The 14,115-nt window shown below is 32.7% G+C and overlaps 3 protein-coding genes across 8 annotated transcripts; 2 read left to right on the plus strand and 1 right to left on the minus strand.

The window, feature by feature from the left end:
• Positions 1-6,446: 6,446 nt before the first annotated feature.
• LOC106423333 (early nodulin-like protein 1) lies at positions 6,447-7,264 on the plus strand. The gene is made up of 2 exons (XM_048763295.1): positions 6,447-6,711; positions 6,800-7,264. The coding sequence occupies exons 1-2, from the start codon at positions 6,534-6,536 to the stop codon at positions 7,135-7,137; spliced, it is 516 nt and encodes a 171-aa protein (XP_048619252.1). The 5' UTR covers positions 6,447-6,533; the 3' UTR covers positions 7,138-7,264.
• Positions 7,265-7,738: 474 nt separating this feature from the next.
• LOC106423362 (pentatricopeptide repeat-containing protein At4g31850, chloroplastic) lies at positions 7,739-11,458 on the plus strand. The gene has a single exon (XM_013864137.3). The coding sequence runs from the start codon at positions 7,957-7,959 to the stop codon at positions 11,254-11,256; it is 3,300 nt and encodes a 1,099-aa protein (XP_013719591.2). The 5' UTR covers positions 7,739-7,956; the 3' UTR covers positions 11,257-11,458.
• On the minus strand, positions 11,337-13,846 carry LOC106423363 (probable protein phosphatase 2C 60). Of its 6 annotated transcripts, XM_048763293.1 has the most exons (12): positions 13,693-13,751; positions 13,456-13,539; positions 13,266-13,389; positions 13,107-13,170; positions 12,921-13,029; positions 12,698-12,851; positions 12,443-12,568; positions 12,239-12,362; positions 12,090-12,166; positions 11,959-12,011; positions 11,816-11,870; positions 11,337-11,715 (listed from the first exon to the last, which is right to left on the minus strand). In XM_048763293.1, the coding sequence occupies exons 3-12, from the start codon at positions 13,380-13,382 to the stop codon at positions 11,536-11,538; spliced, it is 1,059 nt and encodes a 352-aa protein (XP_048619250.1). In that variant the 5' UTR covers positions 13,383-13,389; positions 13,456-13,539; positions 13,693-13,751; the 3' UTR covers positions 11,337-11,535. The 6 variants fall into 6 exon arrangements, with proteins under 6 accessions (XP_048619250.1, XP_048619247.1, XP_048619248.1 ...); XM_048763290.1 differs by lacking the exon at positions 13,456-13,539 and having other exon boundaries at positions 13,693-13,846; XM_048763291.1 differs by having other exon boundaries at positions 13,482-13,781.
• Between the last annotated feature and the right edge of the window lie 269 nt (positions 13,847-14,115).

The following is a 14,115-nucleotide window of genomic DNA, read 5'->3' on the forward strand; positions in this document are numbered from 1 at the left end:
ACTGGAATTTTTGTTGATAGATGAGTATTCTTTCAGAGTTTTTCATCAATATGTTGTATTTTTAAATAACTTTTTAAGAACCTGCTATTTTTGGAAAATTTTCATTTCTATAAAAACTATTGTAGATATGAGATTGTGACTTAGAAATAAGGATAACAAGAATTTATTTTGATAGATGAGTATTATTTCAGAATTTTTCATCAATATGTTACATTTTTCAATAATTTTTACAAAAGCTGCTATTTTTGAAAAGTTTTTATTTCAATAGAGAATTATTGTAGATTTGGGATTGTCACTTAGAAATTAGGATAACTAGAATTTTTGTTGATAGGTGAGTATTCTTTCAGAATTTTTCATAAATAAATTGCATTTTTTAAATATTTTTTTAAGAACCTGGTATTTTTAGAAAGTTTTCATTTTTATAGAGAACTATTGTAGATTTGAGATTGTGACTTAGAAATAAGGATAACAAGAATTTTTGTTTATAGATGAGTATTCTATGAGAATTTTTAATCAATATGTTGCATTTTTTATAACTTTTTAAGAAGCTGTTTTTTTTTGGAAAGTTTTCATTTCTATCTTAGATTTTGGATTGTGACTTAGAAATTAGTATAACAAGATATTTTGTTAATAGATGAGTATTGTTTCATAATTTTTCATCGATAGATTGTATTTTTTTAATAATTTTTAAAAAACCTCATATTTTTGGAAAATTTTCATTTTTATAGAGAACTATTGTAGATTTGGGATTGTGACTTAGAAATAAGGATAACAATAATTTTTTTTGATAGATGAGTATTTTTTTCAAATTTTGTATCAATATGTTACATTTCTCAATAATTTTTACAAAAACTGCTATTTTTGGAAATTTTTTATCTCTACGGAGAACTATTGTAGATTTCGATTATGACTTTCAAATTAGGATAACAAGAATCTTTGTTGATAGATGAGTATTCTTTCAGAATTTTTCATCAATAGGTTGCATTTTTTCAAATAATTTTTACGAAAGCTGCTATTTTTGGAAAGTTTTTCTTTCTATAGAGAACTATTGTAGATTTGGGATTGTGACTTAGAAATAAAGATAATTTGATTTTTTGTTGATAGATGAGTATTCTTTTAAGAACCTCTGTTTTTCGAAAAATTTCATTTTTATGAAGAACTATTGTAGATTTGAGATTGTGACTTAGAAATAAGGATAACAAGAATTTGTCTCGGTAGATGAGTATTCTTTTAGAATTTTTTATCAATAGGCTGCATTGTTTCAATAATTTTTACGAAAGCTGCTATTTTTGGAAAGTTTTTATTTCTATAGAAAACTATTGCAGATTTGGGATTGTGACTTAGAAATTAGGATAACTAGAATTTTTATTGATAGATATATATTCTTTCAGAATTTTTCATCGATAGGCTGCATTTTTAAATATTTTTTTAAAAACCTCATATTTTTGAAAAGTTTTCATTTTTATAAAGATTTATTGTAGACTTGGGATTGTGACTTAGAAATAAGGATAATAAGAATTTTTGTTTATAGATGAGTATTCTTTCAGAATTTTTCGTCAATAGATTTGATTTTTCAAATAATTTTTCTAAAACCTGTTATTTTTGGAAAGTTTTCATTTTTATGGAGAACTATTGTAGATTGGGGATTGTGTTTTTTAATAGGTTGTATTTTTAAATATTTTTTACCAAAGCTGCTATTTAGGGAAAGTTTTTATTTGTATAAAGAACTATTGTAGATTTGAGATTGTGACTTAAAAATTAAAATAACAAGAATTTTGTTGATAAATGAGTATTTTTCAGAATTTTTCATCAATAGGTTCATTTTTTAAATAATTTTTACGAAAGCTGCAATTTTAAGAAAGTTTTCATTTTTATAGAGAACTATTGTAGATTTGGGATTATGACTTAAAAATTAGGATAACTAGAATTTGTATTGGTAGATTGGTATTCTCAGAATTTTTCATCAATAGGTTGCATTTTTTCAATAATTTTTACAAAAGCTACTATTGTCAGAATGTTTTTACTTATATAGAGAACAATTGTGGATTTGAAATTGTGACTTAGAAATTAGGATAACTTGAATTTGTATTGATAGACTAGTATTTTCAGAATTTTTCATCAATATGTTGCATTTTTAAAAAAAAAAAATTTAACCTCCTATTTTTGGAAATTTTCATTTGTATAGAGAACTATTTTAGATTTGAGATTGTGACTTAAAAATTAGAATAACAAGAATTTTGTTGATAGATGAGTATTTTTCAGAATTTTTCATCAATAGGTTGCATTTTTTCAATATTTTTACGAAAGCTGCTATTTTTAGAAATTTTTATTTCTATAGAGAATTATTGTAGATTTTGGTTGTGACTTAGAAATTAGGATAACTAAAATTTTTGCTGATAGATGAGTATTCTTTCAGAATTTATCATCAATAGGTTGCATTTTTAAAATAATTTTTAAAAAAACCTCCTATTTTTGGAAAGTTTTCATTTTTATCGAGAACTATTTAGATTTGGGATTGTGACTTAGAAATAAGGATAACTAGAATTTGTTTTGATAAAAGAGTATTATTTCAGAATTTTTCATCAATAGGTTACCTTTTCAATAATTTTACCAAAATTGCTATTTTTGGAAAGTTTTCAATTCTATTGAGAACTGTTGTAGATTTGGGATTGTGACTTTTAAATTAGGATAACAAGAGTTTTTGTTGATAGATGAGTATTCTTTCAGAATTTTTCATCAACAGGTTGCATTTTTTCAATAATTTTTACGAAAGCTGCTATTTTGGAAAGTTTCCATTTCTATAGAAAACTATAGTAGATTTGGGATTGTGACTTAGAAATTAGGATAACTAGAATTTTTATTGATGGATATGTATTCTTTCAGAATTTTTCATCGATAGGTTGCATTTTTAAATAATTTTTAAGAACCTCTGTTTTTCAGAAAAATTTCATTTTTATGAAGAACTATTATAGATTTGAGATTGTGACTTATAAATAAGGATAACAAGAATTTGTTTTGATAGATTAGTATTCTTTCAGAATTTTTTATCAATAGGTTGCATTGTTTCAATAATTTTTACGAAAGTTGCTATTTTTGGAAAGTTTTTATTTCTATAGAGAATTATTACAGATTTGGAATTTTGACTTGAAAATTAGGATAACTAGAATTTTTCTTGATTGATATGTATTCTTTCAGAATTTTTCATCGATGGTTGCATTTATAAATAATTTTTAAAAATCCTCCTATTTTTGTAAAGTTTTCATTTTATAGAAAACTATTGTAGATTTGGTATTGTAACTTAGAAATAAGGATAACAAGAATTTTTGTTTATATATGTAAATTCTTTTAGAATTTTTCGTCAATAGATTGAATTTTTCAAATAAATGTTTTAAAAACCTGCTTTTTGGAGGTTTTCATTTTTATGGAGAACTATTGTAGATTTGGGAATGTGTTTTTTAATAGGTTATATTTCTTAAATAATTTTTACCAAAGCTACTATTTTGGGAAAGTTTTTATTTGTATAAAGAACTATTGTAGATTTGAGATTGTGACCTAGAAATTAGAATAACAAGAATTTTGTTGATAAATGAGTATTTTTCAGAGTTTTTCATCAATATGTTCTATTTTTTCAATAATTTTTACGAAAGCTGCTATTTTAAGAAAGTTTTCATTTCTGTAGAGAACAATAGGACATCTTTTCAATAATTTTTACGAAAGCTGCTCTTTTTGGATAGTTTTGATTTTTATTGAGAACTATTTTAGATTTTTGATTGTGACTTAGAAATTAGAATAACAAGAACTTTTGTTAATAGGTGAGTATTCTTTTAGAATTTTTCATCAATATGTTTCATTTTTTTAATAATTTTTTTAAAAAACTCCTATTTTTGGAAAGTTTTTGTTTTTATAGAGAATTATTGTAGATTTGGGATTGTGACTTTGAAATTAGGATTAAAAAAAACAATTGTTGATAGATGAGTATTCTTTCAGAATTTTTCATCAATAGGTTGCATTTTTCAATAATTTTTACGAAAGCAGCTATTTTTGAAAAGTTTTTATTTCTATAGAGAACTATTGTAGATTTTGGATTGTGACTTAGAAATTAGGATAACTAGAATTTTTGTTAATAGATGAGTATTGTTTCATAATTTTTCATCGATAGATTGTATTTTTTTAATAATTTTCTTAAACATGCTATTTTTGGATAGTTTTCATTTTATAGAGAACTATTGTACATTTTGGATTGTGACTTAGAAATTAATATAACAAGAATTTTTGTTAATAGATGAGTATTCTTTCAGAATTTTTCATCAATATGTTGTATTTTTAAAATAATTATTAAAAACATGTTGTTTTTAGATAATTTTCATTTTTATATAGAATTATTGTAGAATTTGGATTGTGACTTAGAAATTAGTATAACAAGAATTTTTGTAGATAGATGAGTATTATTTCAGAATTTTTCATCAATAGGTCACATTTTTTTCAATAATTTTTACGAAAGCTGCTCTTTTTGGATAGTTTGGATTTTTATAGAGAACTATTAGAGATTTTGGATTCTGACTTAGAAATTATAATAACAAGAATATTTGTTAATAGATCAGTATTCTTTCAGAATTTTTCATCCATAGGTTTCATTTTCTAAATAATTTTTAAAAAACCTCCTATTTTTGGAAAGTTTTCATTTATAGAGAACTATTGTAGATTTAGGATTGTGACTTAAAAATAAGGACAACAAGAATTTTTTTTGATAGATGAGTATTCTTTCAGAATTTGTTTATCAATAGGTTACATTTTTCAATAGTATTTATAAAAACTACTATTTTTGGAAAGTTTTCATTTCTATAAAGAACTGTTGTACATTTGGGATTGTGACTTTGAAATTAGGATAACAAAAAACTTTGTTGATAGATGAGTATTTTTTCAGAATTTTTCATCAATAGGTTGCATTTTTCAATAAGTTTTTACGAAAGCTGATATTTTGGGAAAGTTTTTATTTCTATAGAGAACTATTGTAGATTTTTGATTGTGACTTAGAAATTAGGATAACTAGAATTTGTTTTGATAGATGAGTATTCTTTCAGATTTTTTCATCAATAGGTTACATTTTTCAATAATATTTACAAAATTGCTATTTTTGAAAAGTTTTTTATAGAGAACTATTGTAGATTTGAGATTGTGACTTAGAATAAGGATAACAAGAATTTCTGTTTATAGATGAGTATTCTTTCAGAATTTTTCATTAATAGGTTGAATTTTTAAAATAATGTTTTTTCATTAATAGGTTGAATTTTTAAAGTAATGTTTTAAGAACATACTATTTTTGGATAGTTTCCATTTTTACTGAAAACTATTGTAGATTTTGACTTAGAAATTAGTATAAGAAGAATTGTTTTTAATAGATGAGTATTCTTTCAGATTTTTTTATCAATAGGTTGTATTTTTAAAATAATTATTAAAAACCTTCTATTTTTGGATAATTTTCATTTTTATAGAGAACTATTATAAATTTTGGATTGTGACTTAGAAATTAGTATAACAAGAATTTTTGTTGATAGATGAGTATTATTTCAGAATTTTTCATCAATAGATTACATTTTTTCAATAATTTTTACGAAAGCTGCTCTTTTTGGATAGTTTTGATTTTTATAGATAATTATTGTAGATTTTGGATTGTGACTTAAAAATTAGAATAACAAGAATTTTTTGTTAATAGATGAGTATTCTTTCACTATTTTTTATCAAGCATTTTTCAAATAATTTTTTAAAAACCTGCTATTTTTTGAATTGTGACTTAGAAATGAAGATAACAAAAAAAATTTGTTGATAGATGAGTATTCTTTTAGAATATTTCATCAATTGATTGCATTTTTTCAATAATTTTTATGAAATGTGTTATTTTTGGAAAGTTTTTATTTCTATAGAGAACTATTGTAGATTTGGGATTGCGACTTAAAAATTAGGATAACTAAAGTTTTTGTTGGTATATTAGTATTCTGTTAGATTTCTTCATCAATAGGTTGCATTTTTAATTTCTTTTACAAAACCTTTTTTTACAAAACGCTACTTTTGAAAAAAAATTCATTTCTATAGAGAATAATTTTATATTTGAAATTGTGATTTAAAAATTAAGATAACAAAATTTTTTGTTGATAAATAAGTATTTTTTCAGAAATTTTCATCAATAAGTTGAATTTATTAAATAAATTATTTAAAAATTGCTATTTTTGAAAAAAAAAATTCTTATAGAGAACTATTGTAAATTTAAAACATAAACAGCTAGCTTGACCAGTTCTCCAGGGGACCACCATGTCTCGACTCTTTCCTATCCGTTACGTTCACCTTTCACCAACGGGCAACGGCTATTTCAACGTTTCCTTTATTTTCTTTTCAATAAACTTCAACGGCTAGTAAAGTCTCTTTAGATCTATAAAAACCACACAAGATCCTCCCAGGCCCTTCATCTCCAACTCATTCATCACACTCACACTAATACTTGTGAGGTGTTACATTCAGTACAAAAATATTTGTTAGCTATGGCTTCTTATTCTTCTCTTCAGGTCACTATCTTCCTCTGCATTTTCTTCTTGTCCGTAAATGCCAATGAGGTTACAGTCGGTGGAGAAACCGGTGACTGGAAGATCCCTTCTTCCTCTTCTTTCTCTTTCAACGAATGGGCTGACAAGTCTCGTTTCCTTCTCGGCGACTTTCTCGGTATAACTTCAATTCCTCATTTCTTTTTGTACATTAATCATCGATACAACTCTGTTTCTGACATTGTAACATGTTGTTGTTATTCCAGTATTCAGCTACGAACCCGGTAAAGACTCAGTTCTGCAAGTGACGAGAGTGGCTTACGAGAAATGCAACACCACGAGTCCCAAAGCCAGCTACACTGATGGGAACACCAAGGTGAAGCTAGACCAACCCGGTCCGGTCTACTTTATCAGTGGAACAGAGGGTCACTGTAAAAAGGGTCAGAAGCTTCGCCTTGTCGTCTTCGTTCCTCATAGCTCTGCTTTCTCTCCAGCTCCTTCACCGTCCGACGGTCCCGCCGTTGCTCCTACTAGTGGTGCTGCTAAGCTCACCAGCTTCTTTGGTGTCGTTGGGCTTGTTCTTGGATTCTGGGCCTTCTTCTGAGAGAAACTTTAATCTGAAATTATATTCTATTTATTAATTTTTAGAAAATGAAAGAGAGAGAGAGAGATCTTTGCTCTCTCCCTAGTCTTGTTGTTACTAATATTAATTTAAAATTTTATTCATATAATCAGACTCGCTTTTGCACTTGTTTCTGGATTAATTAGTGGCTTTAACAGTGTAAACCAAGTGAAACAATGGTTATTATGACTATCTAATTAGTTAACACCTAAAAAGGATAATTCAGAATGTTAGAGTTGATTAACGAGGAATTCTTAAGATGATATTCTTAGCGGAATATAAGAAACCGTCGGAATAGAAGAAACCGTTTTATTTAAGAATCGGTTTATTTAAGAACCGATTCTTAGTTTTTTTTAGTTAAAAGTTAAGAGAACGTTTTTTATATTCCGCTAAAAATATTATTAACACTTTTTAGTCTGCAAGCAAAGCAAAGAAAAATACTCATAATAAAAAGTAAAAGCAAATAATAATTGAAGGAAACGAAATGGGTTATATCGTTAAGAAAAGTGAGTGTAACAGGCCTCTACAAATGGGCCAACTATTGGGCCTCAAGATATTTTAGGAGGGAAGAAAGTACAGTGAGAAGCTAGCTAGCAGTGAAGCGAGCGAGCCACTGAGATATTATCCTTTCGACAAGATTCTTTTCACCGGAGATTCTTCCGGTTCACCGAAGTATCTATGACTTCTCAGTTATCAGTATGTGTATCTCCTCGTGTTTGTTAGTCTTCACAGCTTCGCAATTTGAAATGTGACGAACCATCTCTGTTTTGGCTTCAACTTCTCTTGGTTTAATTCTTAAAGATGACAGCTTTACTCTGCTCCACGACTCTGTGCGGCGATCTTACGGTCAGTGATGCTTTTATAATTAGTAGTAACATCAAAGGAAGATTAAAGTTCCAACCTTTAAATGTTGGGTCTGTGTTTCACCGGAGAAAGAAGACCATGAGATCGTATAGTGTAGTCTCCATGAAAAGTTCTGATTTTTCGGTTCCTATGACAAACAAGAAGACGTTGATATCTTCAGGTGAAGTCACCAAGATTCTAACGTCGTTTCCTGAGACTGATTCTGCGTTTTCGTATTTCAAATCAGCAGCTGAGAGTTCGAGTCTAGTTCACACCACTGAGAGTTGCAACTACATGCTTGAAGCTTTGAGGGTCGATGGTAGAATCGAGGATATGGCTTACGTGTTTGATTTGATGCAGAAGAGAATCATAAAGAGAGATAGCACCACGTTCTTGACTATATTCAAGTGTCTTTCTGTTAAAGGTGGGTTGAGGCAAGCGCCTTACGCACTTGAGAAGATGAGAGAGTCTGGTTTTGTGTTGAATGCGTATTCATACAACGGGTTGATTCATCTCTTGCTTAAGTCTAGGTTCTGCACAGAGGCGATGGAGGTTTATAGGAGGATGGTATTTGACGGTTTTAGGCCTAGTTTGAAGACGTACTCTTCACTTATGGTCGGATTAGGGAAAAGAAAGGACACTGAAGCTGTGATGTGTTTACTTGAAGAGATGGAGACGTTGGGGTTGAAGCCTAACGTCTACACGTTTACTATATGTATCCGTGTGCTTGGTAGAGCGGGGAAGATTAATGAAGCGTATGGTATACTGAAGCGGATGGATGAAGAAGGATGTGGACCTGATGTGGTTACCTACACTGTTCTTATTGATGCTCTTTGTACTGCTGGGAAGCTTGACTGTGCTAAAGAGGTTTTCGCAAAGATGAAAACGGGAAGACATAAACCGGATCGTGTGACTTATATTACTTTGCTGGATAGGTTTAGTGACAACAGAGATTTGGATTCAGTGAGGCGGTTTTGGAGTGAGATGGAGAAGGATGGTCATGTGCCTGACGTTGTAACCTTCACTATTCTAGTAGATGCTCTGTGCAAAGCTGGGAGTTTCGGTGAGGCGTTTGATACGTTGGACGTGATGAGGGAGCGAGGTGTCTCACCTAACCTGCATACATACAACACTTTGATCTGTGGTCTCTTGAGAGTTCACAGGTTGGACGATGCGCTTGAGGTTTTTGGTAGGATGGAGTCTCTGGGGGTTAAGCCTACTGCATATACGTACATTGTTTTTATTGATTACTATGGGAAGTCTGGAGATTCCGTCAGCGCTCTTGAGACGTTTGAGGAGATGAAGAACAAAGGAATAGCTCCGAACATTGTAGCATGTAATGCGTCTCTCTACAGTCTAGCTAAATCCGGAAGAGTTCAAGAAGCAAAAGGAATCTTCTATGGGTTGAAGAACATAGGGCTAGCCCCTGATTCAGTAACCTATAACATGATGATGAGGTGTTATAGTAAAGTTGGGGAGATAGACGAAGCCCTCAAGCTGCTTTCTGAGATGGTGGAGAGCAATTGCGAACCTGATGTGATCGTTGTTAACTCTTTGATCAACGCTCTTTTCAAGGCTGATAGAGTGGACGAGGCGTGGGAGATGTTTATGAGGATGAAGGAGATGAAGCTCAAGCCTACAGTTGTGACTTACAACACATTGCTCTCAGGTTTAGGCAAAAATGGTAAAATCCAGGAGGCGATTGAGTTGTTTGAAGGGATGGAGATGAAAGGCTGTCCACCTAATACAGTGACATTCAACACACTTTTTGACTGTCTTTGCAAAAACGACGAGGTGATGCTAGCCTTGAAGATGTTCTTCAAGATGAGTTGTGTACCAGATGTGTTTACTTACAATACTATTATCTATGGTTTGATGAAGAACGGTCAAGTCAAAGAAGCGATGTGTTTCTTCCACCAGATGAAGAAACTGGTTTACCCTGATTTTGTCACCCTCTGCACTCTCCTTCCGGGTGTTGTCAAGGCCGGTTTAGTCGAAGATGCTTACAAACTCACCGCTAACTTTCTTCACAGCTGCGGTGAACAACCCGCTGCTCTTTTCTGGGAGGACTTGATGGGATCTGTCTTGGCTGAAGCTGGAATAGACAGTGCAGTTTCATTTTCTGAGAGATTGGTCGTTAATGGGATTTGTCAAGATGGTGAATCGATCCTGGTGCCAATGATCAGATACTCTTTCAAACATGGTAATCCCTCAGGTGCTAAAACTTTATTTGAGAAGTTCACAAAAGATCTTGGTGTCCATCCCAAACTTCCGGCCTATAATCTGCTAATCGGTGGGCTTCTTGAAGCTGATATGATTGAGACAGCACAGGAACTGTTCCTAGAGATGAAGAGCACTGGTTGCATCCCAGATGCTGCTACCTACAACTTCTTGCTTGATGCTTATGGAAAATCAGGAAAAATAGACGAACTCTTTGAGCTGTACAAAGAGATGTCTCCCCATGACTGCGTACCAAACATAATAACTCACAACATTGTCATCTCCGGACTGGTGAAATCAGGAAATGTGGATGAGGCTCTTGATTTATACTATGACCTTATCAGTGATGGCGACTTCTCTCCAACGGCTTGCACATATGGTCCCCTTATCGATGGTCTCTCCAAGTCAGGGAGATTGTATGAAGCGAAACAACTCTTTGAAGGAATGTTGGACTATGGCTGCAGACCAAACTGTGCTATCTACAACATTCTCATCAACGGGTTTGGAAAAGCGGGTGAGGCTGATGCAGCGTGCAAGTTGTTCAGAAGGATGGTTAAAGAAGGAGTCAGACCGGATCTCAAGACTTACTCGGTTCTAGTGGATTGCCTTTGTATGGTCGGAAGAGTGGATGAAGGCTTGCATTACTTCAGGGAGCTGAAGGAATCTGGCCTTGATCCTGATGTGGTATGTTACAATCTCATAATCAACGGACTAGGGAAGTCTCAGAGGCTTGAAGAAGCTCTTGAGCTTTACAATGAGATGAAGAACAGCAGAGGAATCATCACACCTGATCTATACACTTACAACTCCTTGATTCTGAATTTTGGTATGGCGGGAATGGTGGAAGAAGCTGGGAAGATTTACAATGAGATGCAAAGAGTTGGTCTTGGGCCAAACGTTTTTACATTTAACGCTATGATCCGTGGATACAGTTTGTCTGGAAAACATGAGCACGCTTACGCTGTGTACCAGACAATGGTGACTGGAGGTTTCAGCCCCAACACAGGGACATATGAACAGCTTCCGAATAGAGCTTGACAATTTTACACAGCAGAGCTCTACGCTAAGTGAAGCAACTGCAGAAGAGTCTTGTGTCATGTAAAGTGTACAAAACATAATGTTGTGTAAATGTCATATTGTTTTATTTTAAGGCCAACATCATAACAAGTCAATCATTCCTTCTGTATTATTGGAACTCGTGGGACAAAAGTCTAACCTTCAGGAAAGTCAGATTGTGCTATTAATGTCTTTCAAAAGAATTTACAATGTGAACCAAACTACTATATGTCATCATCTTCCTTGACTCAGAGGATGGGGCTAGTTTGATGAGCTAGGCTCATTGTAGCTTGCTTCAGCTTGGCTAGGTTCTGTGGACTGAACAGGCTTCTTGAACTGAACCAAGATCATGGTCATGTTATCACAGCCTTCACCACCAGCTGTGTTTGGAGCCAAGCATCTATCTAGAACTTTTTCACATACCACTGAGAGTTTGGTTTCCTGAATATTAATTAACGACCAAAAGAGAGAGACTGTAGAATCCAACTGGAGAAAAGAAATTTAGTATTAATCCAAAGAAGACTAATCAAGTTAGTTTTACCGTATTCATCTGTTCATGTATAAAATCAACGAGTTGTTGGCTTGACATGCAGTCCCTGCAGATATGAGATGAACCAAGACAGGTGTTTCAATATCTCTAACATGTATAATGAACTTGTCTGAAAAACTCAAAACTGATTTTACCAAATTCCATCACAGGCAAGAACAAGGAAATCATCGTCATCGCAGAGTTCAACCTGAAGAGGAGAAACTAAAAGTGACACACGGAAGATGTTTTCAGGAGAAAGAGAGAAGAGGCATTAGATTCCACTTACAGTGTTTACATCAGGACTGGCGGTAACGATTTGCTTTTCAGTTGGCAAAAACTTATTCTGCTTGAATTCCATGTCACCTGTAAAGGACAGCTCCACTCAGCGAGATGCATGTAAAACAAGTTGCAACTGTGTAAAGAAGATGAGGTTACCGATAGCTCTTGCTAGATTCAAGCTTCCATTGACACGACCAGCGTGAATAAAGCCACCAGCTTTCAATATCCTTTCTCTCTCAGCTTCAAGATCTGGTTTGTGATCTCTAGAAAGATTGTAAGCCTGTAAACACACACACGTTTGTAACCAAAAAAAAGAAGATAAAGACGCCAAAGTCTTTAATCAAATGGGTAATAATGTACCTGACCCTTTCTGGATATCACACAACGTGAGTCACCAGCATTTGCAACAAAGAGCTGATTGTGTCTGATAACAGCCACACATGCTGTGCTCCCAGAGTTAGGTCCAGTAAAATCAGAATGAGGCCCCTGTTTTGACCAACCATAGCACCAATTCTTAGATATCTAACTTTTAACTTTTGCTTAGTAATACTAATTGGATCTTCTATAACACAAGAAGAAGAAGCATAGCAATTATGCAGGTAACAAAGATTTTACTTCCTCAAAGGCCCAAGCATCAGGTCTATTAGCGCTGTCACCGCTTCTTGGTGACCATATAAACCCTTCAATCATTCCGCTGAACTTATTGATCTTGTCACCTAGTATCGCCAGTTCTCGCCATCCTCTCTGTCCTTGCATCATCTCATCCATTCTACAATGACCACAACAACTTTATGCAAAAACTGACTCTTGTTGCTGCAGAATAAGTTGGTAATGTTACCTGAAAAAAGCCTTTTGAAGAGAAGTCCCTACATCTCCAGCTGCATATGCCTCATCACTGAGAACCTGCTGGTGTAGATACTTGGCGCAGAACTTTGAAACAACTTTACCTACACCACTACCCAAAATGCATTTGAGATTCCATCTACTTAAAAGGATTCCATGTACTAAATGTTTCTTTCTTTACCTCCATGGCCATCATAGACACCCAAGAAGGAAGTGTTATCATCCAGATCAAGAATTGCAGCATGCTACCAAATTTAAAAAAACCCATTTGACTGAATCAGCAGAAGAACAAACAAAAAGAGAAAAGGTTTCAAATTTTTGATATTTTGTTTTCACTCACAGCATCTTCCATGGTGGCACGCCAGCCTTGCATAGAGGACAAACCATATCTAAGTTTATCATTCTCTCCATCTTCTGAAAACTTATCCGTTTTGGGGGAGCTAAGGTATATACCCATCTCTTTTCTGCAAAAGCAAGTAATGAATCAAGAAACAATCTTGGACACCATAATCAAATCCAAAGATACCAACTTTTGAGGAAATTTGATCTGAGGGACCTGTGAATCTGTGATCTTAATCCAACAAAGAGGCTTGAATCAAGATTAGAGTTTAACACTAGTGGTATATAGTATAACAGAACCGGAATTAGATTAGCAGCAAGCAATTCAATGGATCAAAAGAGAGGTACGTGATGGTCTCTCTCACATCTCTGGCTCGAGACCAGTAGAAATCTGAAGATCGGAATGATTAGAGGGAACAAGATGAAACCTTTGATGATGGACGGCGTAGTGAGAAAAAGTCTTGTCTTTTTTTTTTTTCGAAAAAAGCAACGAAAGTTCCTCACTTTGTGTTCTTCTCCTTACTCGTAGCAACACATCCCCACCTGTAGTGTTTCTTTACAAAATTCAAATACGTATGTATGATTTGGTGGGTAATCAAAATAATAAATTTACCGTAATTGGATTGGAGTTAGTTATCTTCGGTGGGTAACTTTTCAGCTGTATAAATGGTAAATTTGTATATTTTTGTGTAATTCTTAATTATCTGCTTTAGGGTCCGATCGGTAATGACTGTAACTTTAAAAATTTTAGTGTAAAAAATCTTTTTTGATGTGGCTTTAGATTTTATTGCTGTAAAATTTTATGGAAAGCTCTAAAAATTTGCTCTGAATTTTTGGTTCTACAGAGCACT

Source organism: Brassica napus, chromosome C7 (assembly GCF_020379485.1).
Source record: "Brassica napus cultivar Da-Ae chromosome C7, Da-Ae, whole genome shotgun sequence".
In the NCBI taxonomy this organism is placed as follows: Eukaryota; Viridiplantae; Streptophyta; class Magnoliopsida; order Brassicales; family Brassicaceae; genus Brassica; species Brassica napus.